The sequence below is a fragment of the Passer domesticus genome, chromosome 5 (genome assembly GCF_036417665.1).
Source record: "Passer domesticus isolate bPasDom1 chromosome 5, bPasDom1.hap1, whole genome shotgun sequence".
Classification (NCBI taxonomy): Eukaryota; Metazoa; Chordata; class Aves; order Passeriformes; family Passeridae; genus Passer; species Passer domesticus.
This window is the reverse complement of record NC_087478.1, coordinates 69,639,784-69,664,904: the sequence shown is the minus strand read 5'-3', so window position 1 is coordinate 69,664,904 and position 25,121 is coordinate 69,639,784. Positions and strand designations below refer to the sequence as shown.

Sequence of the window (25,121 nt, the reverse complement as noted above, 5' to 3'; positions counted from 1 at the left end):
GTTGAGAAAATGTGGCTGAGCTCTTTAGCACTTCACCACTGCTGCTCACCAGTTTCACAGGGGGTTACTGGCTTCCCCTGGTGATCTTGCAGAAAAAAATGAAAAAAAATTTTAGAAGTATTTCTCTTTGCCTTCCTCTCTTCAGAAGTAAATCTATCAATTGGTAGGCTTTCTAACAAGTTGAGTTTTAGTCCCATTTTTTATTGTTACCAGAACCCTTCACAAAAGCTCGCAGACAAATTATACAAAGCAAAGTCAGCCTGTTCATTTCTGAAACAAAAATATTTTCCCTACAATTAATGTTTACCTTAAATGTACTGAAAAAATGAGCTGCTTTGGTTTTCAGAGGCCCAAGGTACCAGTACCTGGAAAAAGAACAGAAACAGAACTCCTGAGATATCCAGGGGTCCATACTGGGAAAGGAAGAAACTTTGCATGAAATCAGAGCACAGAGACTTGTTTGCCACTGAGTTAGTGCTCCCTGACAACCTTTAGCTTTTTGATACTGTAAGATAGTTTCTACACATCACCAGCAGCCTAGCAGTGACATCCCTATCTTGAGTTACACATCACCAAAATGCAGTGTCTAATCTTCACTACGAGCAGCAGGACATCTCACTATCAGAATTTTACTTTGTTTTATGAGACATCTGAGGATGATTCAAAGGTCTGTGGTCTAACAGCTGGTGGTGTGCATCTCCACAATATGCAATACAGCATATTTCCAAAGGTTGGAGGAAACAAACAAAAAACCAAACGCTTCAGTGACAAAAGAACCAGCAAACATTCATTAGTGCCAAAGGATTCTCATATCGAAATCAGAGTTTTACAAAATAAAAATCCTGCCAGCCACACAGCACTGTATAGAATCTAAAGATGTGACTGTATTTATACAGGCTTGGCACACATTTTGATCAGTGTCTTTCACCAAAGAGGGTCAACAAAGCACATTGAACAGCATTAGCTCAAGAGTACTACAGATGTAAGGATCTCATTAACCATTAAGGCACGCAAATGTGCCCCTACTCCCCTCAAGCCACGAAATGGTCTGTAAAATAGTAACATAAGACAGCACCAGGTCTCCAGCAGCACAGTCCTTAGTAGAGGGATAGTCAGACACACTTCTGGAACTGTGTCTTATGGCTTAACTCCTTTTGAGTTATTTTCAGTTTAAGATCAGCTGCACTGGAACACAACAAATGTCTTTAGTCCAATAACCCATCTCTCACGGGCAGCAAAAGTGGATGAAGTGGGAAAGTATAAAAACAGGACAAACACACAAGGATTTTGTTCCAAGTAGACTCTGAGCACCTGTTCATTTGTTGCTGAAGTGCTTTCCAAGCTGGATGTGATTCTCTGCATTCAAAAACACTTATGGAAGGAAGCAAGGCTTGATGATGTTCGTGTGCCTCATGTATCAAAGGTGCTGTCGTGCCTCTAGCACTGAGCCCAAAGGACTCTTACAAAAGGGAAGTGCTGCAGGGAAAGATGTGAAGGCTGACACCAGGAGAAAACCAGGGCATGGGCGGGAAGCCCAGTAGGAGCGCAGAGAGAAGTGCATTTCTTTGAACTGGGGGCTGCAATTAGCAGGAGAGCCTGCAGCACAGCCAAGTCAGCACCTACACAGCCCACTTAAGAATGTCCCTGGCCTCCCAGGGACAAACAACATGACCATTTACTCCATCTCCCCCATTGCCTCTTAAACCTACTCAAACATTTGCCAGACAAACTCCAGAGGTCTGCTACCGCTTTCTTCCTGACAAAGACAGCTCATTCACAAAGCACATGGTATTTCCTTACAGCTGCATTTCCTCCATAAGAGTTTGGGGAGTCAGTTGCTTTGGCACTGCTGCTCCTTCAGCAGATAATGCCTGTCATTTGATACACAGACACTGACATGTTAAGTGTCCACTTGGAGAAAGCCCAATAATTATGAGTTTAGCATTCAGAGAACAGTCATCAGATAGCACAGTCCATGCAATTTCTGGCAGGAACCTGAAGGCATTTCTACTGCATCTGATGTCCCTTGCTGGAATTCAGTTTCAGAGTACACACACAGCTTTTCATTGGCAGATGACAAAAAACAATGGCCAATTACTTTACTTAGACTTTACTCAAGGGAGAGATTTTCCCTGTTACAATCTGAATAAAGTTCCAGAAGCAGATACCACAATGCAAGAAGAAAGCAAATACTTAAAACAACAGGTCAGCACCAAATATTTATTTCAAATCACAAGAATTCTGATACATCTTACACTCCTATGTGTGTAATGCAAGATCTAGCAAGAGTGGGTGCCTCTGCCTTACAGATGGCTATATTCAGAAAAAGACTTACTTGAGAGAGGGGAGTGTATCTTTTTAGGCAACAGATACTAAAAACGGTACAGTTTCCAAAAATAGTATTTTCTTACTTGCTAACTTTAACTCCTGCATCTCTGTAAGATCCCCATCTTAAACCAGATACTGCAAACACAGGCTGCTCTTTTTCTCCCTGTAAAGAAAAAGAAATACTGCAAAACTGCCTTCTCTTACCTTTTTTCCAACTTTATTTTCTGAAGTTGGAAAAATAGCATTGTTACATAAAAACTTCTGTTAAACTTCTACACAGAAATTTAACAGAAGTGGTATGACAAAGAGCTAACAGCAATAAAGCTTAGCACAATTTAAGCACTGTACAGTCCATCTGCTCCAGGGAGGAATATAAGAGGTGAAGTTTTGAACAGGTAGCCTGAGTTTGACTGCACACCCAGCAATGGCCATTTCATTTTGTGGATTTGACTGTTAGCCAAAAGCAAGCTCTGCACAGCAGTACAACACTCTTGCTGCAGAAACATCCATTCTACAACTGAACAGAAAAATAATATTCAGAAACCATACGAGGCATAGTCAAAGGTTTTCCCATTTTGTATCTTTCCATTTGTCAAAGAAAGCTATTAACTTCACAATCCACAGGAATGCATCAAATCAGCAGACAGCTACTGGTATCTCTCACCATTGCTACAGGAATACCACTGGTAACTTTTGTATTCATCAATACTCTTTGAGTCTCAAAGAAAAGCAATGCTGAGGCATTCTAGTGTTTTCTGTTTAAATTGTCTGATGCCATAGCACATGGTGGAGAAATGACTGCCAGCAGAACTGTTGATATCATAATCTAAAATGCGTAACAGCAAAACAGAGGAAAACCAGTTCATGTAAACATAAAAATATCAGAATAGGAAAGTTTTAGGAATGTTGGTTTCCAAATAAGTAGATGCGTTCACCTTGATCTGCAAGACATCAAGTGGAACTGTCTCTCCTTTCAAAATGGCCAATGTAGCATTAGTAATATGCCTGCAAAACAAATAGGAAAAAAAAGCAAAGGAAAACAAACAGGAAGGAAGGAAATGAGTAAGCTTTAAAATTACTTTTTTTTCCAGCAAATTCCACTATGAGTCCAGGTAGGGTTTTTTTTCAGCAAAAGTAAAAACCACAGGGAAACATGTTGCACTTAACCAAAATCAGAAAGCAAAACGTGTGGTTGCAACACATGACAAAACCTAACAAACAGCAAAATACAGAAAACAGTGAAAGGAAATTACCAGCCTAAGCTTTTGAGATATTCCTCCTTTTTGAGCTAATCTAGGAGATCAGAGGTCAACTGTGTTACCTATTGTTTCAGATACTTAACATACAAAGGACCCAAATCATGATACTATTTTAGTGGTAGCAAGTATTACAGCCTGGGAGAGAATGAGAAAGCATGACTGGTCTCAACTCACATGTCTGAGATTGAGCTGCATTAGTATGTGCTAATTTATTTTGAAGTTTTTAATCAGCGTAAATCCACCTATCAGCAGTGCCCATATTGTTTAGGTCTCCATTAAGTTGTGGACAGCAGCCAGGGCACTTTTGTCAGCTCAAGCTGTAAAGATTTTGTAACCAAAGCGTCTGAGTCCACTAAATAGCCTATGTTCAAACCTTGAAGCATATACTTGATTGAAACCCTTTCTTTGTTTTCAAAGTTGGGTAATATTTAGTTTCCACATTGCATACATTTCCAGTGTCTCAGCTGGACAAGGAAAAAACGCAGTTTTTATATCCAGCCCAATATTCATGTGAATCAGTGGGAGAAACTGCCCTTGGTTTCATCAGGATTACAATACTGAGACAGATAAGGAAGCTCTTCTTCCCACAGCTCATCTTCTCTCCCAGCTCTTACCTTTCTCTAAGACCTTTACAGTTCCTACACTCCTAAGAGAGTGCTGAAGGAACCAAAGCCCAAATATTTCTTTGAAAAATATCACTTCTGCCCTTCTTGACTCAGGTTCTGTCACTGGTGCGGGTTGTTAAGCAGCCTATTGACCAAATTATCTTCAACTTCTCCAGTGTGCTGCAGTCCCACCTGCACAGTTCATTACCTTGGCACAAGAAAATCATCCATTTCAAACAGCTTCTTCAGAACCCAAACATAAATTATTATTTTAATCTTAGCTGCTGATTACAGCCTTGTCCACCTTTCTGAGCTTCAAAGCACTCTGGTAGCTTTAAGGAAGGATGTTATGCCAGTTGACTAGTGGGTTTTACGTATGATGGATACCAGCAAGGGTTCCACAAAGAACAACGTTAATGAATTACTGGGAGAGCGAGAGTGAAAAGATTTCAGGATCAAGAAGAAATATATTTATTATTATGACAGGAGAAGAAGGGGGAAAATTGAAAAGAAATGAAGTGTGGGGAAAAGAAAGATTGACCCCCTGTTCCCCTTATAAGTGGAGAAAACAATCCTGCAGCGAACTGAACTGCAGGCAACAGATACCACCGACTGGATCATATTGAAAATGCTGAAGAATTGGGTTGTTGGATTACTGCCAGCATCAGTCCCACCACAGGGAAAAGTGAGTCCTGCCCTGCAAAAGTCAGTAATGTGATCCAACCTTTCCCATATTGTTGTATGCCTTACTTGGCAGGTCCTAACCAGGCTATATGCGGACTGGTTTCTAGAGTTCTTAGACTGGATAAGGGTCAGAAAGAGGACTTATTTTTGGCTTATTTTGTCACATCCTTGCTATATCCTTGTCGTACCCTTTCAGCTATTCCTAAGAGGCTGATCCTTTTAATCCCTTTTTCTTTTTAAACTCTGAGCATCACACGATCACAGAGAAATTAGTCACAGCAAATGATTTCGAATAATACATACATTTCCTTCTCTTAATTTTTAGTCAGTTTTTGGAAGTCATTAACTCAGGTAAGTCCAGAGAATCATCAGGCTCTGCCCAGAGACTGCCAACTTCTATGTAATATAGAAGAAAAAGAAAAGCATCAAGCTACCAAGAAGCACTGCTTCTTGAAAACAACCAACCATGTTTCAGAAACACGTCATACTTACTGGACTTGATTCGTGCTCTCAGGGTACAGCGTGTGGCTCAGAGTGCAAGTTTTTCCAAGGGGTATGAATCCTATAGGAATCTTACTGAAGGCAGCCTGGACACATAAGGAGAGTAAATTAACATTTGCATGAAGCTTCCTGTGTGGAGATCACAGCTGTGTCTGGCATCACCCCTTTGGCACTGAGCACCAGGCACTTCCTCACACAATGACTCAGAACATGGCACCCAAATCTGTGAAGCCATCACTGCCAAGTGGGTACAAAGGAGCTCTCTGTAATCATTAAGAGCATTGTTACATCCATTTTGGCAGCCACATCCCAACTAATGCATGGATTCTGTCAGCAATCTGCCATCTTCCTTAATACTGATGGTGGCATCACAGGCTCTGAATCCCTGTTTACCAATTTACCACTGCAGAAATCCCCCTTTGACAGAGTAACTTTTCACAGCAAAGAGATTTTCTCACTTAAGGAAAAGAAATTAATTGATTCCTCTGCCATCCAAATAATGAAGCAGCAGAAGGTCTAATTTTTGGAAGTCACTGACCATATTATTTTTCTGTACAGCTGTTCAGCAAAAGGGCTTGTTGAAGGAGCAAGTTACTACCCTGTACCTCATCTCAAACCTTGCTTTTTGAAGTCTGTCAGCAAACCAGAGTAAACTACCCCATACTCCAAAGCACCACGCCCCTCCTGGGGGATGCTGCCAGTAGCACCAGGACACAGCCAATCCACAGCCACCCAGGAATTTCCCTCTCCCCTGCTGTGTCTGTGTCACCTGTGAGTGCTAACACTCTCAAAAACTCTGCTCTCATTTTCTTCAGCACTGCTTTGCAGTGTGCAGCTGCAGTCTGCAGCTCCTGCAGTGAAGCTCTGCTCCCCTGGCTGCTGCGAACAGGGCTTCTGGAATACCTTGCACAGGCTCTTATGCAGGCAACAGTGGTGTGACACCCCCCGGAGAAAAGGGAAGCAGGGCACAGAAAGAGGGAGCTCGAGGGCAGATCTCTACTCCTAGGACAGAGAGACATGAAGGACAAGAACTCCTTGGCCAAAGACATGAAGTGACACAGTGGCAATACTACAATGCAGTATTCCACCCACAATTGTGCTGGATGCAGAATTCCCCACACTACTGCAAAATGATCCAAGCCACATCGAGAGAAGAAGCCAAAAAAATAAATTAGCCAGTAAAGCCTCTAAACTTTGCTTCCACTATCATCAGATTATAAAAGTCTCAGGATCCAACTATAATAACATTAGATTTAAAACAATGATGTATCAGAATTTATATAACTAGCCTTCCTTTAAAAATACTGACTTGGTTGCAACTCCCCCTCGTCACATTCAGACAAAGCAAATGCCTAAACAGATACAATTCTAGCTGCCAAGGGTATCATCATAATCTTGTCTGGATCATTTAATAGAGGTTTTGCCAGCTCCTGCGAGAAGATTTTGGGAACAATGATTCCCTCCTTTCTTCAATAACAGTGTCCTCCCACTTTAAAAAGAAAAATCTATCTCATTTCCCTTCAGAGTGATCCACCTTGAGAGGTTAAAATTTGCTTAGTGCAGCCATCTGCATAGGTAGGTATGCGCTGCTTGAAGAAACAGCAAAGCAATCCCAAAGCAGTAGGAGAGTGACCATAACTGAATTCAGTTTCAAGCCTGTACAAATACAACAAAAACATGTATTTTTGCCCAATGCTTCTGCCAAACAAAGTGGCATACACAGCTGGTCCATGGGTCTTAGAAAATTGAGCATTTGGTTTCTCCACAATCCCTGCTCTGACGCTGGAAACTTCCCAAAGCCATGGCTTGGGAGTCACTGCACTCCCTCAGAAAGGGAACCAAGAACAGCAGGCAGCATTGCAGGACAGTAGCCCAGCTGGACTGTGGCACAGAAAGCTGGCTCCAGAGTAGTAAGCAAAGTATTTGCTGGAGACAGCTGAGGCCAAGAGATCACAGTGGATGCACAAGACACTCCAAGAAATAAAAAAAAAAAATTAAAATGACACCTTCTCACCTCATCTGCTCTACGGAGAAGTCCAGTTATGACCTGAAAAACATGGGATATGCTCTGTTTAAAGTTACAGTAAGAACCTATGACATTCTTAACCATGTTTAATCTTTGAGAAGATTTAAGGAGCAGATACTCTTTTATGGAAGGTGCTACAGTTGTTTACATGGGAAAGGAGGAATGTTCAGCCTGCAAACATGTTGGAAACAGCAGGTTTATGAGTGTGCCTGAGTACATGCTGGTACCACAACCAATGCCAGTGTAAATGTTTTAACACTGAATGATGCTCTGCATAATGCAAAACCAGCACTGGTCAGTGCAATTAACAAAAGGCCAGAATGAATCTACAGATGTATTCTGATCTCTTTCTCCTAAGGTCATTACATCCATTTAGCCATTGTCTTATGCAGTTAGAAATCAGGAACTGCTTGAATAAAATACAGTCTTGAAAAAAGACAGTATCCTCCAGTTCTGCTTCTGTCATTAATCATCTTGACAATAGGCATTTATTAAATACGTTCCACGCTTTGTTATCATTCCCACGTAATTTTTAAATTATCTGATTCCCACTAAGCAAAATATTAATTCCTCTTGGGGAGTTTATAGAAAGGAAGGAACTTTGAAAACCAAACCACTACAACCACATCACACAGAAAGAAAAAGTCAGAATCATGTCCCTCCAAAGAGTTTGCTCATTCTAGAATGAAGTTCTGGAAGACAGCTATGTCACACAATCTTTTTGCTCCCACTCCCATCATGTCTTAACACTAATACCAACAAGCACAGTGTTCTGTCCCCAGAATAATAGAACATTTACTGAAAACACAGATAATAAACTGGACAGATCTCTAGGAACTGCTGTTATGATGCTGCTACATTGCACAGACTCAATCTTCTTGCCCTTGGCCTAACTATGAATCTCAAGAAACCAGGCCCCTGCAGTACCTCTTGGACTGTGCCATCTCCTCCTGCAATAATGATCAGATCCGTGTTTTCCATTAATTCCAGAAGCTTTTTTGCTTGTCCCTCATAATCAGTCTGAAGAAAAAGAGATCCAAACATGAGCACTGAAATGACTATTTTTAGTATATCTCTTTCATAGAAAAAAGAATCATCTATCTATCTGGTTTATAGTTATTTTTATATAGGCACACAGTACTGTATATTACTTACATTCAGAGGTTTTTTTCAACTTATAAAACCAGTTTGATGCATAATATAATATGTGCAAGTAAACACACACACAGAAGTTAAATGAAATATCAGAGCAAATCTTATTCAACAGATCTAGAATATCACAGCAACCATCTAATTTCCAGTTAATATTACATTGAAACAAATCCAGAACCCAATCACTTGCAGAAAAACCCCCACTATCTTTAACAGCCAAAGTGCTCAAGTGCATCTCCTGAAAGACAGCATCAACTACACAAAAGGCCACTGCCATTAAAACTTTTTTCTATAAAATTCATGTCTTTTACAGAGCCATCTCACTTCCTGGCCCAGCCCTGTTTTGGCAACTTGTCGGGTCTAACACTACCAAGCATCAGTTTTAAGTCTTGCAAAATGATTTCTTCTCTTAGGGTGCCACTAGGTATATTCAATCATCAGAGAAAGGGATTAATAAAAATAGCATTTTAATACTAAACCTTGTGGAAAAGATTCCAAGACAGAAAGATGCACATCAGAATACTTTGCTGTTAAGACACACTGACTATTAAGCAATCCACATATTACAGCCTCAAAAAACCTGCAGAAAGATCAGAATTCCTTCAATGTTTCCTTGTTCTTCTCTTTCTAAAGGAAACCTGTTGTTAATTCACACCATTTGGAGCTCAATGTTCTGCTTTCATGGTGGGAATGTTGAATTATTTGGAGAGACACAGAAATAATTTCAGTGTAAAGATAAAAGGTTATTTTTAATTAATCTGAATGGTTCAACTGCATGTCAAAATTCCTCACTTTTCAATTCTTCAAGTTCAGGCAGAAATGACAAATTCAACAGCGATGGGCACGCACCACTAGCCAGAACTCAAATATTTAGAGAGTTTTTTCTCAAACATGAATTACAGAAGGGCTGCTTTAGACAGACAAACAGGCACATGTACTGCCTTAGCTGAAAATTAAAATCTCACTACACTGTTTGAAAACCAACTGTGAATTAAAAAGATTAGGTATCAGCCTAATATCTCAGTATTTATTTCTTTATATAAGACATCTACAGGACAACTGAGAATTTCAAATGCATACAGATTTGAATTTCAATTCTTCAAGAGCAGAAAGAAGAGAGTCAATATTTCTACAGTAACAGGACCTATCAGTTCTTACCTTAACCACAGTTACATCCAAGCCAGACAAGTGCAAGATTGGTGCAGCATTCTTTTCAAAAAGGTTCCCAGCTTTGCTAGAAATAACAGAGTAAAAACTGTTTAATGACGCCTGTGGCTGAAAAAAAAAAATTAAAAAGGAAAGAAACAAATGAATAGCAATAAGAAATCTACTTAAAACCAAGCATTCAATCTCCACAATGAGTCACTCAACCTGACAGTCAGGAAAGATGAGATTTCACGTAGTTGAAATGCATTAGGTTTCTAGTCTCATATCTCAGATGTCAGGGTTTTGTTGCAGCTTTAATAAGTGCACAAGATGCTATCTAACTTTTGCCAAAAATAATTTAAAAAAACCATTAAAACAAATTAAGATCTCCAGAAAGAAATTTATTAGAAAATGAATGACTTACGAAGCACTAGCCTTTAGGACCATAAGGAAGGCCCATGTAGGCTTTAAGAAGTATTTTTAAAATCCCAATTATTTATTACTAGATATTATTAAATAAGGTTAGAAGCAAAATTCTGACCTTTTTTTGTTGTAGGACTGATATTTTTGTGCATGTCATTGCATAACACAATATATATCATTAAATTATATCAAATAACAAAATATATATCAAAAATTATATCATTAACTATAAATTGTTTACAAGTTGAAACATGAGACTTGGTTAATTCCATGCATTTTCCAGGCTCACAAAAGCATGTGAGTCCAAGGACTTTCATGTCAGCTACAATATTCCCCTCATACTGGTAGTAACAAACTCCCTGCCCCTTCACAAAATGCAACTATTCCAAAGCTTATTTGATCAGCAGAAACAGACACACATCACATCCAACATTATGGTTTTTCTGCTAATGAGGATGCATAAATAGCTGCCGACCTCTTCCAGGAGTCTTGCTCCAAGTCCATATTTAGCCTCTCAGTTTGTGGGCACATCCCTTTCAAGGGCAGGCTCCCACAGAAGTAAGATCACTTCTTGCCAACTTCAAGTCTTGAAGCAATCAAGGTCATCTCTTACTTCTATAGTTTTTGAGGATGGAAATATATCACATGCAAAAGTTTGGACGGAATACAAAAGAATTCTACATATGAAGGAATGACAAAGGCAAAATACAGGATTAAAGAAAAAAATGGAAGAAAAATATGTTTAGAAATCATTCTTCCACCTCAAGAAACTAATTCTATTTCTCATCCCAATATTTTTGGTGAAATAAAGTTTGGCATAGTTACATAGCACCAGCTTGGCATCAGAGGGAGGCAAAAATGAGCTCAAAAATTTGGCTAGCTTTTATAGTGGACAGCAGAGCAAAAATGCAGAAAGAGTGCCTCAAATGAGAGTGCTAGGAAGGGGGAATTTTACCCTTTGCAAGCTGCTGGGTTGAGGAAGACTGTTGCTTTCTTCAATGGCATAGTGGCAGGCATCAGCTGGTTGCCAAAAGCCTAAGTAAGAGAAAAAGAGCAGGGCTCAGTTTATCTTTTAAGCACACTGTTAAAACAGTTCAAAATAATGCATCTCTACAAATGTCAAGGGGCTTTCCAGCCTCATGACATTCAAATGACTTCCATCTTCAGCCATTGTACAGGTCTCTTATTCAAAGGCCTGCATTCTTAGCAGCAGCTCCCATCACTGTCATAAGTACTCTTTAGTTCATTTTTACAATTCCACCACCATTTCGTTTTTGTCAACCTCTGGTTTTCTGTAATGGGCAGAAATCCAGGGAGCTCTCCTTGACTCCAAGGTTACTGGATTTTCTTTTCTTATGTAATCCTGATACACCTGCCTGCCACCTTCTTTCTGCATTCTTTTCAACTTCTGAACTTAATTCCTCTATCTCTTCTACTCATTTTAGTATTATCTTAGGAAAGATAATTATAAGACAATCTGCCTTGACCTATAAGCAAGTCCACTGTTTCTTTTACTTTTTTTAAACTAATCTCTCTCTATAAAAATCATTAAATTCCTCTTCAACTTTTAATCCAATTCTGAAAAAGTGTCTCAATTTTAAATTTTTTGAGAGTTTCTCCACAAAGCCTCTTGCACTTTGGACCTACTTCCAAAGCTGTTCAGAACAGGCCAGGAAATACAAAACTTCCACACGTTACATCCTGCTCTGTAAGTTTCTAGAAGGTCACTTAAAGGCAGCCTGACTAACACACCAAATCCAACTGGATTTGAACACAAGAAATACAATACCATCCAGAAGCCCCACAAAGAGTAGGAACCAAAGACTACTGTGCTGAACATGGCCCAGTCAACTGTTCCTGGCTTTTTTCCCCCTTTCCCTTGGAAGTTAACCCGCTAGCAGGAATTTTTATATTGAAGGAGGTGACAGTGTACACAAAGACCACTACATTTTAGTGGCTGTTAGGTATTTAAACTTATTAGTAATTCCACTTGCAAACTTTGCTCAGGAAACCTCAATTTAAAGAAGGATACAGCTGGCTGTGCTGCTTAAAACATCCAGATTTCTTCTTCAGGAAAGAAAAAGCATGAGAAAAGTGCTGAGAGAAATCTTCAAAGAAAGTGAAACAAATCAATAGCTCTTAAGCTTTACTCAAAGATCAGCTGGAAAACAGACCAACTTATTATACTGCAATTGTTGGGTGGGAATTGGGGAATAGGGGCCCTCTAGCATGTTACAGCTGTTAGAAACAACTAATTATTTGCTTAGGGGGCACAATATGATGTATTTGCATGCTCCAAACAATCTAGCAAGGCTCTAAACAACCCAACAAGGCTCATAAAGATTAGTAATGACATAATTGCTTCGTTATGTAATATACTTAGACATTTATGTTACATACAGGGGCATTTCTAAAGCAAATGCTGATTTGTAAGACAGGAAATAAAAAAAAAAAATGCAATATTCTAGAAGTCTTTCAGAGCAGAACATAAGTAAAGATAACTTATAGTCATACCATAAAAATGGTTATTAATATATACATATATATATATATATATATATAGGGATAATTTAGGTAAGCCAGTACCTTTTTCACTTTCTGGTCATATGCACACTTCCAGGTATTATATTTCTGGACTTCTAAAATGACAACCACTATTCTACAACTTTGAAAATTGCTTTATACAAAGCTTTTATAGTCTTTTATGAATATTAGCAAAGAAACTACATTCTTTTACAGAAAACTATCCTTGAGTGAATTGTTTGCCAGCTAAACAGCACCTCTTTACACGTGCCCAGAGTTCAGGAACAAGGTCAATCAGCAAGACTGATCTGCCAAGGAAGACCGAGTCAGCTGACACTGACTTATCCCAGAGACAGAGGTGTAAAATGTTAAAAATATGATAAATGGGTTCTTTATTACAGAATCTTTCCATAATCATTTGCCACACCAAGGCTGTCATCATAAACTGGTATTTAAATTTAGACACACATAGCAGAACCTTTGCATGAAACACTGCTGTCATGGATTCTCTCCCAGGAAGGCACCTCCCTCATCAATTTGATAATGTAACAGGCATAAAAACCTAAAAATCCAATTTAAAAATGGTAAGAACTTCACACACAGTTAATTCAAACTAAACTTTTTCTTTGGTGAGTTTGTCTCTATTTTTTTTCCCAATACTTATATACAGCACTATGAAAGCAAGTAGCATTTTTCAAACAATTTTAGATTGTTGTTATTCTGAAGAACATACCAGACAATGCCTTAATGCAGTACTGCTGTGTGTTTTCAAGCACTATTTGGCAATGACGCGTCAGTGAGAAAGGAAATTACAGCAAGAATTGATTACTAGGCTTTCTGGTTCATTCCTTTCTAATGCAGGAGTCTTCTGCAGGACATTTTCTCAGGCTTTAACTGCTAAAATTGCAGGAAGCTTTATTGACAGTGCTTTTGTATTTTCATTTGTAAGAATAAGCCATAATGGAATAGAACCTGTCACTTAATAACTGGATTTAAGAAATGGGAAATTCAGGACTTCCACAACTGAACTATCTGCTGGTACCAGTCTTTTCCTTAGCACTCATACCTTTTTGACAATACACAAAAATCACTTCATCAGCTCCTTTTAAAGAATTGCTTTAATTTGGTCAGCATGCTTCAAATACTGAGGTATTAATGGCTATTTTTTGTGATATAAAAAACTTCTATCACTTTGTTATTATGTAGTAAAAATGAATATTGAAAACATAAAGACTCTGAAAGTACTAGTATGGTTTATGAAAGCAGTATTTCGAGGAAAGATTTTCCTTGTTTTTTCATGAGCAGTGAGTACCCTTACATCTATTCTGGCATGAAGATCCATTACACAATACAAGTTGCTGTGAAAATCTTTCAACAGCACACAGGCTAAAATTGGGATAATTCAGGTGCACAACACTTCCTTATTGAGAAAAACAATTTTCACCATTCTACTCAGGCCCCAGTGCGTAGCAATGATAGGAGCAGTGTTACACCCTGCAAAATGTCAAAGATCTATCATGAAGAAGCAGGTTTAGAATAAACTTTATTTGTGGGAGGTAAAAACTCTTAAAATCCTACAGAAGTGATGTCATCCATGGGCAGCAGCACTTACACATCCAGAAGACTGCTTATTAAGGACAAGATTTCTTTATTGGAATATTGCAGTATGGGAGTTTGTTGACTGCTGTTTGCCCATGCAGGCCACAAACTAAGAAATGCAACAGTCAGCACCCTGAGAGTAACTGTGCCCCCTGAACAGAGGCCTTCTTGTCACTGATCAGCAACTAGGCTGTCCCCATTAAGTTTCTAGGAGATGGGTCCCCAAAGAGCTGAGTCAGTCAGTCATCACAGCTGCATCCCTGATAAAGTCACTCAGGGTCACACAGACAAGAGCAGGGTCTCTGCAGCTGAGCATTGACACAAAGTGCTTTGTGCTGCTTCTGTACAGCACACACCCCTCCTGGTGGGGCTGGGATTTCACTCTTATCCACAAATCATCTTCCTGTTAGAAGTTTACAGGCACAGAGCAATTGCACGTGCAGCAATGGAGGTCTGGGGAGCTCCAGCAGTGATTAAGATCAAGGATAAGGCTGCTCCTCCTGCAGCAGCAGCCAGGACACGCAGGGGGCAGTACCCCCATCCTCCCCTGGGCATCAAGGGGAAGAACACAGATGATGGCATCATTAGAAGGCTTGGCACGCACAAATGGCCCATTGGGAAAATCTCAGGAGCCCTGCATAACCAAGATAAGAGGCAGATTTTAATCTAATTTTATTACTTTAAACAGTATTACCTCGGCTTCTTGGCATGCAGCTCTTCGTAGCAGGTTATCACTATCAGGTAAGACAGAAAAGAGAGGGACATTACGTTGTGTAAGTTTAAAACAATTTGCTCATTTTTAAAATACAGGTGCATACCCTTTTTACACACACTTTGACAACACTGGAACAGAAAAAAACCCCAAAACATTTTAAGGATAAAACACCCCCACTGATGCACACATGCATTCTTTTTTTCCTGCATGTGCACACAAGCATTCTTTCTACAGAAAAGTAAAGTAGAAAACAAAGACCAGGATGGCAAGTGTGCTGAGATTATGGAAGCTCTGGCACACTGCATAACTGTGATTTATTTATTAAATTGCTACATAACTGCACTCCAGAGCTCAGGTTTGGGTTTTTGCAATGTTCTTGCTGCCTGGTGTTTACACTAAAGGTACTTACCACTATGGCAGTGTAGAAGGGTTCTAAAGAGGACTTAAGTCTTTGTGCCTTACAACTGTGAACTCTCCATCAGTCTGCAAGCCAAACACACTTTAATGCAGCACCTCCCACTCACCCAGGTCTGAGCATGGCCCAAAGCAGTAACTCAGAAAGGTGAAAAACATTCATCTCATTAAGTGAAGGGTAAAAACAAAAGAGAGATGCTCAGTGTTAGATATGTCACAGATGGTCTGTTCAGAAATACATTTCTGACTTGTCACTGGCAAGGGTATACAGACAGCAAGCACTGGAGACACAGCTACTGAGGAATGAAAGTCTATTCCTTCCCCAGCCCCAAAAATGCCATATTTCCCCTTACACACAAAATGGCAAGTACTGTTCTGCTGTGCCCAGAGTCTTGCCTGTCCTCCAGATACCAACACTCTCCATCCTCCAGCTTGTCTCTGCCTAACACCTGGCAAGACCATGTATTTTTGTCTCAAACTATCACATACAAAAAAACCCCACTTACAGTCAGCATACCAAAACAAACACTGTACCAACCAAAAGGATTAAAGGCCAACCAGACAAAAACAGGTGGCTAGGAGAACAGCACACTTCTGCCCCAAAGTGTGGCTCGTCAGGCCAAACCCTGCCATGGAAATGGCAGAAAAGAAGGCAAGGTAAGGCCAAACCCAACTGCCATCTATCTAATTCCATTGGTTTACAGTGGTAATTTGTTTTCACTGGTTATCTGTCACTGGAATTATATAAGCTGCTCTTTTTGGCATCACCAAGAGATGCTGCAGTGCCATGAAACGAGAAGTAGGGTGACTTCAGGTGAGATATAAAATTGGGTTCTGCAAAAATAACTACACCATAAAAGCCAGATTTATGCCTGGCAATAATAAAAAGACAAAGGAAGAGTTCAAGCATGGAAAAAGAAAATATGTGAATAATACCTCATCAGGTTAACAAGTAACAGGAATGTCTGCAAAAGAATTCCTCAGAGGCATGCTGTCATATTTGCTCCTTAAAACCAAAGGAGTAGATAATTTGTATTAAGCACCTGCAATATCACTTAGAGGAGCAACAGCCTTGGGTTTGATTGCACTGACATGATGGAAATGCACCAGTTAAAATAACTCTGCAAAGGCTGGCGTTCCAGGCTGTGCAACAGCAGTGTCACAGCTAATTCCAGCTCAATCAAGACAGCGTGACAGGCTGAGCCCACACTGTGCCACTGAGGGCATGAGCCCTCACACAGGGACATTTTCACCTCCCTCTGTGACTACGTGTGGCCAAAGCAAATAGAAAATAATTGTGATTTCAATACATAAAGCTGAAATATTATGGGATATCAAGGAGCCCTCACTATCAAAGGATAGCTGCACAGTGGATGTCTTTGAGAATTCCTGTCCTAACCTTCTGAACAAATCCCAGCCAAACCCACGTTATCTGTTTACTTGACATTGATGCTATTTTGTTCAGAAGTCAAGCTCTGTCACACTGTCAGCCAGGCTGCTTTCCTGGTGCCCCCAGCTTTATGCTGCAGTGTTAATTGTCTTTAAAATGAAGTCCAGCAACATTTCCCAAATACAAGCTGAAAATACTGTGCTCTCTTTCTCAACCTCAAAGATCCTCAAAACAACTGTCAAGGATTCACCTCAGTGATTTTTACCCATAAAAATTAAGCTTGACAGTTTAGATGTCAACATTTATGCTGATTTTCTCCTGCATTGAAGCACTTAAAGAGACAGAAGAAGCCTATTTTAACACTTACCATTTTAGTGTCAAAGGAAATGTTTAGATTCTGAGACTAGAAGACTCATTCACCATCCAGCAATTTCCAGGTGATTTGTCTCACTTCTCCAGCAGCACAGCACCCAGAATTCCATATCATCCCAGCCATACTCATAGGACTTCCACTTGATGCAACTGGGACATTTCAAAGTCATCTGAGTTTGTCAAGGATGTCCCAGATTTGGTTTAAAGATGCCAGGTAATAGGAATTTTTTCATTTCCTTAAAGTATTATGTCAACATTTACATTCAAATTCCACAAAAAACAGTACAGGTGCACTCACAGGGATGCATTTGTAAGAACAGCAGTCCACCTCCTTCATCCAGCTGTGGCATTTACTCACCTCACATGGCTCACCTAAACTACCCCAACTGGCCCTGCAAGTCCTCTGCAGGTCATAACAATCACTAAATAGAGCTAGAAAAAAAAAGTGAAAACTAGCTAAAAGGTAACTTCTTAAAGTCTTCTGCCTCAGTATGTATTTAATCTTGAAATATGACTGCTCACCAGCTCCCAGAAAAGATGAGACTTTAGTAACAAACATAAGATTTTGTTGATTTTTTTTGGTATTTTATTGTTTACTATTAGGGAGCAACAAAGCTTTTTCAACAATCCTCAAACAAGAGCAGGTAGAGGCAGAGGGAAATTGCTCCACTGCCTTAAAGAATACAAAGAGATTTCTTCTGACTTGCACCATATCCACAGCAAACTAAAAATCAATTTTTACTTCATGTTTCCCCTAAGGCCTTATCTACACCATTCGGCCTTAAAGCCAAACAGACAAGCAGTGTTGCATCTGCTGGCAAACTCAGGGCTGCCTTCCTGCTGTGAGAATTATGCATCACATAGCTCACAGCTGGGCCAACTTGCTTAAGCAGTAAAAAATTGGGAAACGGAGAAGAACAAACAGTGGCAGCAGGGTATGGAAGAAAGAGGCTGTCCTAGGCTGAACCCACAGAGAACATTCCCAGCACAGCCTCAAGGCCAGCAGCCACAGCAGCACAGACTCTGTGGAGACCAGAGCACACTCACACCAAAGGATGGAACCAACACAGAAGGGACTCAAGAGGGACTGGGCAGAGCTCCCCACTCCCCAGCCGTGCCAGGCTGCCAGCACACAAGGCTCTGAGAAGACAACATCCATATGACCTGCCTGGACAGGGCTGCTCTGATTTCTCTGCAACACCCCTAGGGCAGGACAGCTGGCCAGTGCTCCAGTCCTGAACGTTTTCAGCTGGAATAGGGCATTAACACTCTCACACATAAGCACAAGATCCACACAATTTAATATGGATGCTCCTCAAGATGAGGCTGAGTTCTGTGCCCAAGAGCCAGCAGAAGCCAAGATGGAAGGACAGCTCCCATGATCAAAGTCACTCAGGAAAGCAATGAATGCAACAAGGAGACGACAACGAAGTTGAACTGAAGCTGTCTGAGGCTCTCAGCTGCAGCAAGGGTCTGTCTTAGATCCAACCAAAGCAACTCCTCTAAAAGTGATCACACTACAAATGTAAAAAGAAGCTCAGGATCTCATTCCAAAATGGGTTATCAGCATTAAATCTAAGACTATTAAATATACTCAAATATGAAGAAGTCTAAAAACTTTAAAGTTTTGTGCCTGCACCTTCAAACAGTTTAGTGAGGAGAAACTTGACCAAAGCTGTGCACACAGATCAGCCCTCAGGAGCTGTATTAGAACTCCTGAAAAAGATTTTATCTTAGCAGAGAGCTTTTTTGGCTGCTTCTAATACAGCAAGAGCACAGAATCCTCTTTACTGGGCATTAGAATTTACTTCCATCTTGGCCTTGGAAGGGCATGAAAGACAAATCTTAGGTTTCATCAGCTTTACCTAAGACTCAGAATTTATACTCTGTTTTTTTGACAAAGTTTGAATGAAATAAAGTCAGCTACTCAGGAAGTATATGCAGAAAGGTGACAAAGTGAGTTATCAGCTGGCAAACACACAGAGACTAACATTCAAATTGTAGATAACAGCACCACTCAGGATTACTGGCAGGCAGTCAAAGGCTCAGGTGCTTTGCCAGCACTTTCTACTGAGAATGTCAATACTTTAACATATACAGAGTAAAACTAAGTATGTGATGAGTCCACTGCCTCAGTAGAAATATCTAGGGTCTCCATCCTGACATGGTGATGATCACTGCAACAGTCTGGTCAAATCTGACAATCAGTTCAGCTGATGTTCATCATGCTGGGACTTCATTTCTGCTGATTTGACAGACCTGGTAACTCACTGCACCCCCTGGGGATACAAAGAACAGCTGCAGCTCAGTTCAGGAAAGGTGACCCAGGACATAAAGTTGAGAAGGGATTCCAAACTTGATGAAAATCTTAGAACAATCAAATGGTAAAGAACAATCCTTATTTGTGATCACCCTCACGTGTGTGTTAAGTAGAAGTATGTTACTGTGTATGAGGAGATAGCTGACAATCTGCATACCGTGCAAGCTTTGATCTAGGATATTAAATAAAGTGTTCCTTGTACCTACAACATGATATGCTACAGATTAAAATGAGCCTAATATATAAATTCATGCAATCCAGACAACCTCACATGTAGCAACACTGAGTTATTTGAGACTTAACACTGAGTATTTGCTATCCTAAATGCAAGACAGTGGATCTTTAAAGCGTATTATTTTATGAGAACAAAAGGAATTTTAAGATGCATAATGGCTTTGCAAGAACGGCAATGGGGTTCTAGTGAACAGTAGTTCAATCAGACATAACTCCTATTATTAGATACATGAAAAACCTTTGCCACCTCCTGACTGACAGCCCTGTGAAGAGGTACCTTCTGCACTATCACATGCTCAGAAGGGCTGAATAACTCATGGCAGAAGGGGAAAAAGCACAAGGCTTCCTACTTTAATTCTTCCTGCTTGTCCAAAACTCCTTACTTTTACGTCAGTGAGTATTTGAACAAACACCTCCTGAACTGAAAGGCTCATACACTGATCCAGAAAAGAAATGCTGCAGGAAGAAAGTACCAGGACTAAGCAGCTCCTCAACCTTTACAGTTATTGCCATCCACAACCTTTAGACCAACTCAAAGATGATCCATCACACTCCAGTGCCCCTCTTCCCTTTACACCCTAGGGAGCACAAGGGCACCCGCACCAGGCTCCATAGCACACTCTTCAGGGTGTGCAAGGGGGACTCCCACGTCCATTTCCAGGCAGAGAAGAGGCACTGGGAATGAGCCTGGAAAAGGTAACATTCTTCTTGTCCATACAGCGTCCTCCAAAGTCTTCAGGAAGTACTTCAGAGCTCTTCTGTGAGCTTGGAGAGACTGACTACAGAAGAGCTGCCATTTATCTGCAGGACAGATTGTTATTTACAATAGCTCCACTTAATGCAGGCATCATGGCTGCTGCATCCAAAAGAAGAAAGAACCTTGAGAAGTCAAAAAAGCAAATTACCTTCTCCTTGCAAGATAAGTATTTTAGAAAACCCACAAGGACGGAAAGAGGGATGCAGGATGGCAAACAAAAATTTTCTTCGGCTGCAAATAAATGACCAACATCTCAGCTACTTCCAGGAAGTCAGAGGCCAATCTGAGCCAATGCTGTGCTGAAGCAAGGCCCTTCATCAGGAACTTGTGATGCCAGAAACCAAAGCACAAGACCTCACTGCACTTTAAATGTGTTCCCAAAGGGCAAGTATCAGTCTAGTCAGGTATGGCTCATGCACAGCAATCGAGCCTCTGATGTGGATAACAACAAGCCTCAGGGCCAACCCAGCCCCTACAGGTCCTTCATTAACCTCTCCCAGAGCTGTCTGTGGCCATCTGTTCATGGGGCAAAAGGCACCTCCCTGATCCCCAGCACAACTGGGACATAGCCACAGAAACTGGGAACAGGGAATGTACAAAACCACACCAAAAGCCATCCCCACAAGCTGCAGAGAAGCATCCTGGCCTACTCCCTGGTGTCCACCTACCACAAGGTAAGGTCCTCACCGTTCACAGAATATCACAACGGGCTGTTGAGACCACCTTTGAACTCTTCTTTACACTTTTGTCATCAGGCTCTTGTTCCTTGTTTTTCTCTAACCTGGATAAAACAACTCTCTGTAGGGAATGGCCCAGGAACTGCTGAACAGTTGTCAGTGTTTACAAACAGTGTTTGAAATTCTGAAAGCAGTAGCTATGGCCTGCATCAAAGCCTCACTGAGCTGTCTGTCATCACAGGACTTCTTTTCTTGCATTTCCTCTTAAGGAAATGCTGTATTTTCCTTTACAGACAATAGGGAGATTGGAGAATGGGATATGTAAAATTTTCTGCCCCCAGTACATCATCTGGGTTAAAGCACCATGCCTACACACTTGGGGCTAACAACCTCCACACACCGAAATTCAGATACCAGAGATTCCCTTTTTGGTGTTCTGCCTTTCAGATTTTCCTCCTTATTCCCCACTACATCACCTGTGGCACACCCCACATTCTCTGTGATCCAAACACAATTTCACCGCTCCCACACAAGAAAAGAGTGTAAATCTGAAACCAACAGCACACGGGCACAAAAACTCCCTGACACAACAAAGGGGACACTGAGCCTCAGTGCTTCAGGTAAGAAGCAAGCAATTAAAGCAGATGTACCATGCAAAACAAAGGTTGATTTAATGCCAAAGTCCCCAGGTAAAAGGATGTGAAGAGAGTATAAAAACAACATAAACAGATTCATTTTCCTAACTTTTCCACCGAGGCTTTGGCAGGGTTGCAATGTAAGCAGAAAAAAGCATTGTTAAAAACCTGAGTAAACAATTAAAAATCATTAAGACAGTGTCAATAAGCAGCAGAACCAAAAGAAACACCTTTTAAAAATAATTTGGCTACACCTGCTTTTCAGCAAAATGCATTACCCACAATCCTGAAGGAGAAGGATTAAAAGATGAACTCAGGTTCTTTAGAAACACAAATGACGATTTTACTTGCTGTAAGGGACATTTACTCCACAGGTAAGCAGTGGCAATGACACCACCAGGTATAACTTACGGGAGGAGCAGCTGCCAGGCTTCTTCCCAGCTGGGTGGGCGACAGCAGCAAAGCCCGCATGGGGCAGGGACAGCACACAACTGCGGTGCCAGGTCTCGGGAAGAGACTGGACAGCACACAACTGCGGTGCCAGGTCTCGGGAAGAGACTGGACAGCACACAGCTGCGGTGCCAGGTCTCGGGAAGAGACAGGGGCTCCGGCCGCAGCAAACAGGAGGCGGGAAAGGCCCCAGGCACGGGGCCGCCACGCTGGGATGAGCCCCCTCAGCACACCCTGCAGCCCCGCTTCCAGTCACCCTTATAAAGCAGGCTCAAAGCAAGCAAGCTGAAGGCACACGCGTGGCTCACCACATTCTTGTTGAAGGTACGAGTCAGAAAACCTTCTCCTCTCCAAGAGGCCCCAACACTGCCCATGCCAGCCAGACATCGCCTCTGTTCAAACCTCCCGCCTGAAGCCGCCCCAGCCCTACAACACGGCCGGCGTGGGAAGGCAGAGCAGGCACTGAGCCTCCCACGCCCCCAGCTGCTGAGGCATGAGGGAGATCCATCCCCCGGCTGCCGGGGCCCTCCGAGAGGCGACCCCCATTTCAGGCGCTCCCCCTTCCTCCATCTCTCCCTCCCGCCTCCCCGCCCGTTCCGGCCCGGCCCGGCCCCAGCCGGCATTACCAGTGCTTGCCATAGAGCCAGTGTCCGCCCCAGCCCAGCAGGCAGGCTCCGAACGTGGATTTCTTCCAGTGGTTCCTGAGGGCCGCCAGCACCTTCGCCATCGTGCCCCGCCGCGCCGGGGGCCGCTGCCGTGCCCGGCCCGGCTCGGCTGGAAACGGCGCCCGCGGCCCCGGCGTTCCGCGCACGCAGCCGGCCGCACCTCACGGAAACAAACAAACAAACAATCAAACAAAACCCCCGCGAATCACAAGGAAAAGAGAAGAGTTTTCACTCTTCCCGGAGTCCCGGCGCTCGCTGCCTTGCTCCAGCCCCCGAGCGGACCTGTTGCCTTGGGCTCTTGGCTGCCGGGAGCGCGGGCAGGCGGAGATGGAGCGGCGCGGGGGTCACAAGCGAATGGGTCTGTTTGCCACGTCAATAAAAATATCCAGGGGGCTGCCCCCGCCCACACTGAAACCCCAAAAAACCCAAAACAAACAACAAAAAAAAAAAAAAAAAAAACCCAACCCCCCCCAAAACAACAAAAAAACCCAACCCAACCAAACCAAACAAAAAAACCCCAACAACAAAACCCCTAAAAAACATAAAAACCCCCAAGAAAACCCCAAACCTGCCAAAACCACCAAACCCAAAATACAACAACAACAAACTCAAAGAAAATCAAAACAGAACTCACAAGTGTGGAAAATGTGTATTTCATTATTGGATTTTCCCAAATATTAAAATGAATAGTATATGTCTTATGTTAGAATGTTATGCTGTATTAATTTTCTTAAGTAGTGTGTTAAATATAGTTTTAGATTATAACATAATGTTAAAATAGAAACTATGCTGTGTAAGACACCTTTTTTAAAAGAGGACTCGCACCGAGATAGCAGCCACAGGACACCTAAGTCTTTCAGAGAAAAAGAATTTATTGCTCCCTTATCAGAAGTAACTAACTTCTTCCTGCCTCGCTCAGCCCTGAACATGCCATTAGGATTAAGAGGACGAAGTTGACAATGACCAGACAGAATCCTGTGTTTGAATAGAATTTATGCATCATGTATGAAGTGTATGAGTATGCAACAGGTGATTGTTTTTAAGGGTTAATACTCTGTTAACAGGTGTCCTTTTTCGGGCTTATTTTGCCCAGAAAGAGGTACCTGGACTGTCCGTAACTCTTTGTTTTTATTGTCTCATATTGTCCTAATCTCAATTTTTCAAATTTTTATTACTTCTAATTATATTACTATTTTTATAACCATTTTATTACAATTAAATACTTAAAATTTTAAAAACAAGTGATTGGCATTTTTCACACAAGTAAAACATAATCACAAACAAACAAACAAACACCCGAAAATATTCATAACACACAGTTAGAAGAAGTGTTGTCCAGGAGGTAAGGGGGGCTTGCTGTTTAATCCTAACCATCAGGATGACTGTAAGAACCTGGAGAAATGCCTCCAGTCATGCATAGAAAACATCAATATCACAAGGATGCCATGCAACCATCACAAGAATCCACGCATGAGGATTCTGCCAGGGGTAGGAGGAAACAAACAAGGGGCAAGATCTTACCTCATCACAGAAAAAAAGCTTTAGGACACACTAGTGTGGTAGCCTCTCCTAGCATGAGGCTGTAGCTAGTATTCTCTATAACTATTTTTCACAAGGTAACCCACCCAGTTGATCAAGGGAAGCCAGTACATGTAATCTTCTTGGATTTCAGTTAAACTTGTGTCAGGAAAATCCACAAACGCCAGAAGCTTATGTCCAAAAGAAGACAGAAGAGTCCTGCAACTTTATTGGAATACAGGGAGAGAGTCCAGCAGGGCACAGCTGCGGGTTTTCTGTCTCATGGTTTTGGAGGGCACAGCCTCCTTTTATCTTGAACTCCCAGCCACATGTTGCCATCTTCCTTTCCCCACTGGCTGAGGTACTAGGAAGGTCCAGTCTTCCCAAACCTCCTGCAACATGTGCCCCCTTGAACCTGTCATTTTACCCCAAAGTTCTGAAGCTCAAGCTTGTGCAGACCCTTCTCTGTTTCAGGACCCAATCTGCCTGGGCTCTGCATCAAACCTGCTGCAAAACATCAGAAGGGACATTAAGACCCATTTCAAAGACATAATGCACCTTCGCCCATGGAATTGATGGTAAAGACATGAGCTTTCCTCTCAATCCCTCCTCTTCTTGTTTCTCAATTTGTCTTTACAAACCCTAGTTATTATTAACTTAACCCTTTTTAATATCTGGAACATTTGAAGCAGCCCTCCTGACTTTTCCACCTCTGGTCCCTGCACCAG

General features: G+C 41.5%; 1 protein-coding gene across 4 annotated transcripts in view; it reads right to left on the bottom strand.

Annotated features, from left to right (window-relative positions):
- Positions 1–23,217, bottom strand: part of AGK (acylglycerol kinase) — a 35,647-nt gene extending 12,430 nt beyond the window's left edge. Inside the window, exons 1-11 of one of the 4 annotated variants that reach the window (XM_064420895.1) lie at positions 23,158–23,217; positions 22,837–23,035; positions 14,941–14,980; positions 11,080–11,159; positions 9,714–9,789; positions 8,331–8,423; positions 7,392–7,424; positions 5,369–5,463; positions 3,264–3,333; positions 2,412–2,491; positions 308–365 (exon numbers count right to left, since the gene is read on the bottom strand). In XM_064420895.1, the coding sequence (XP_064276965.1) occupies positions 308–365; positions 2,412–2,491; positions 3,264–3,333; positions 5,369–5,463; positions 7,392–7,424; positions 8,331–8,423; positions 9,714–9,789; positions 11,080–11,159; positions 14,941–14,980; positions 22,837–22,937 (726 nt within the window). In that variant the 5' untranslated portion in view covers positions 22,938–23,035; positions 23,158–23,217. Of the gene's footprint in view, positions 1–307; positions 366–2,411; positions 2,492–3,263; positions 3,334–5,368; positions 5,464–7,391; positions 7,425–8,330; positions 8,424–9,713; positions 9,790–11,079; positions 11,160–14,940; positions 14,981–22,518; positions 22,751–22,836 lie in introns of those variants that run through there. The other 3 variants (XM_064420893.1, XM_064420896.1, XM_064420897.1) reach the window with 3 other exon arrangements.
- Positions 23,218–25,121: the final 1,904 nt, after the last annotated feature.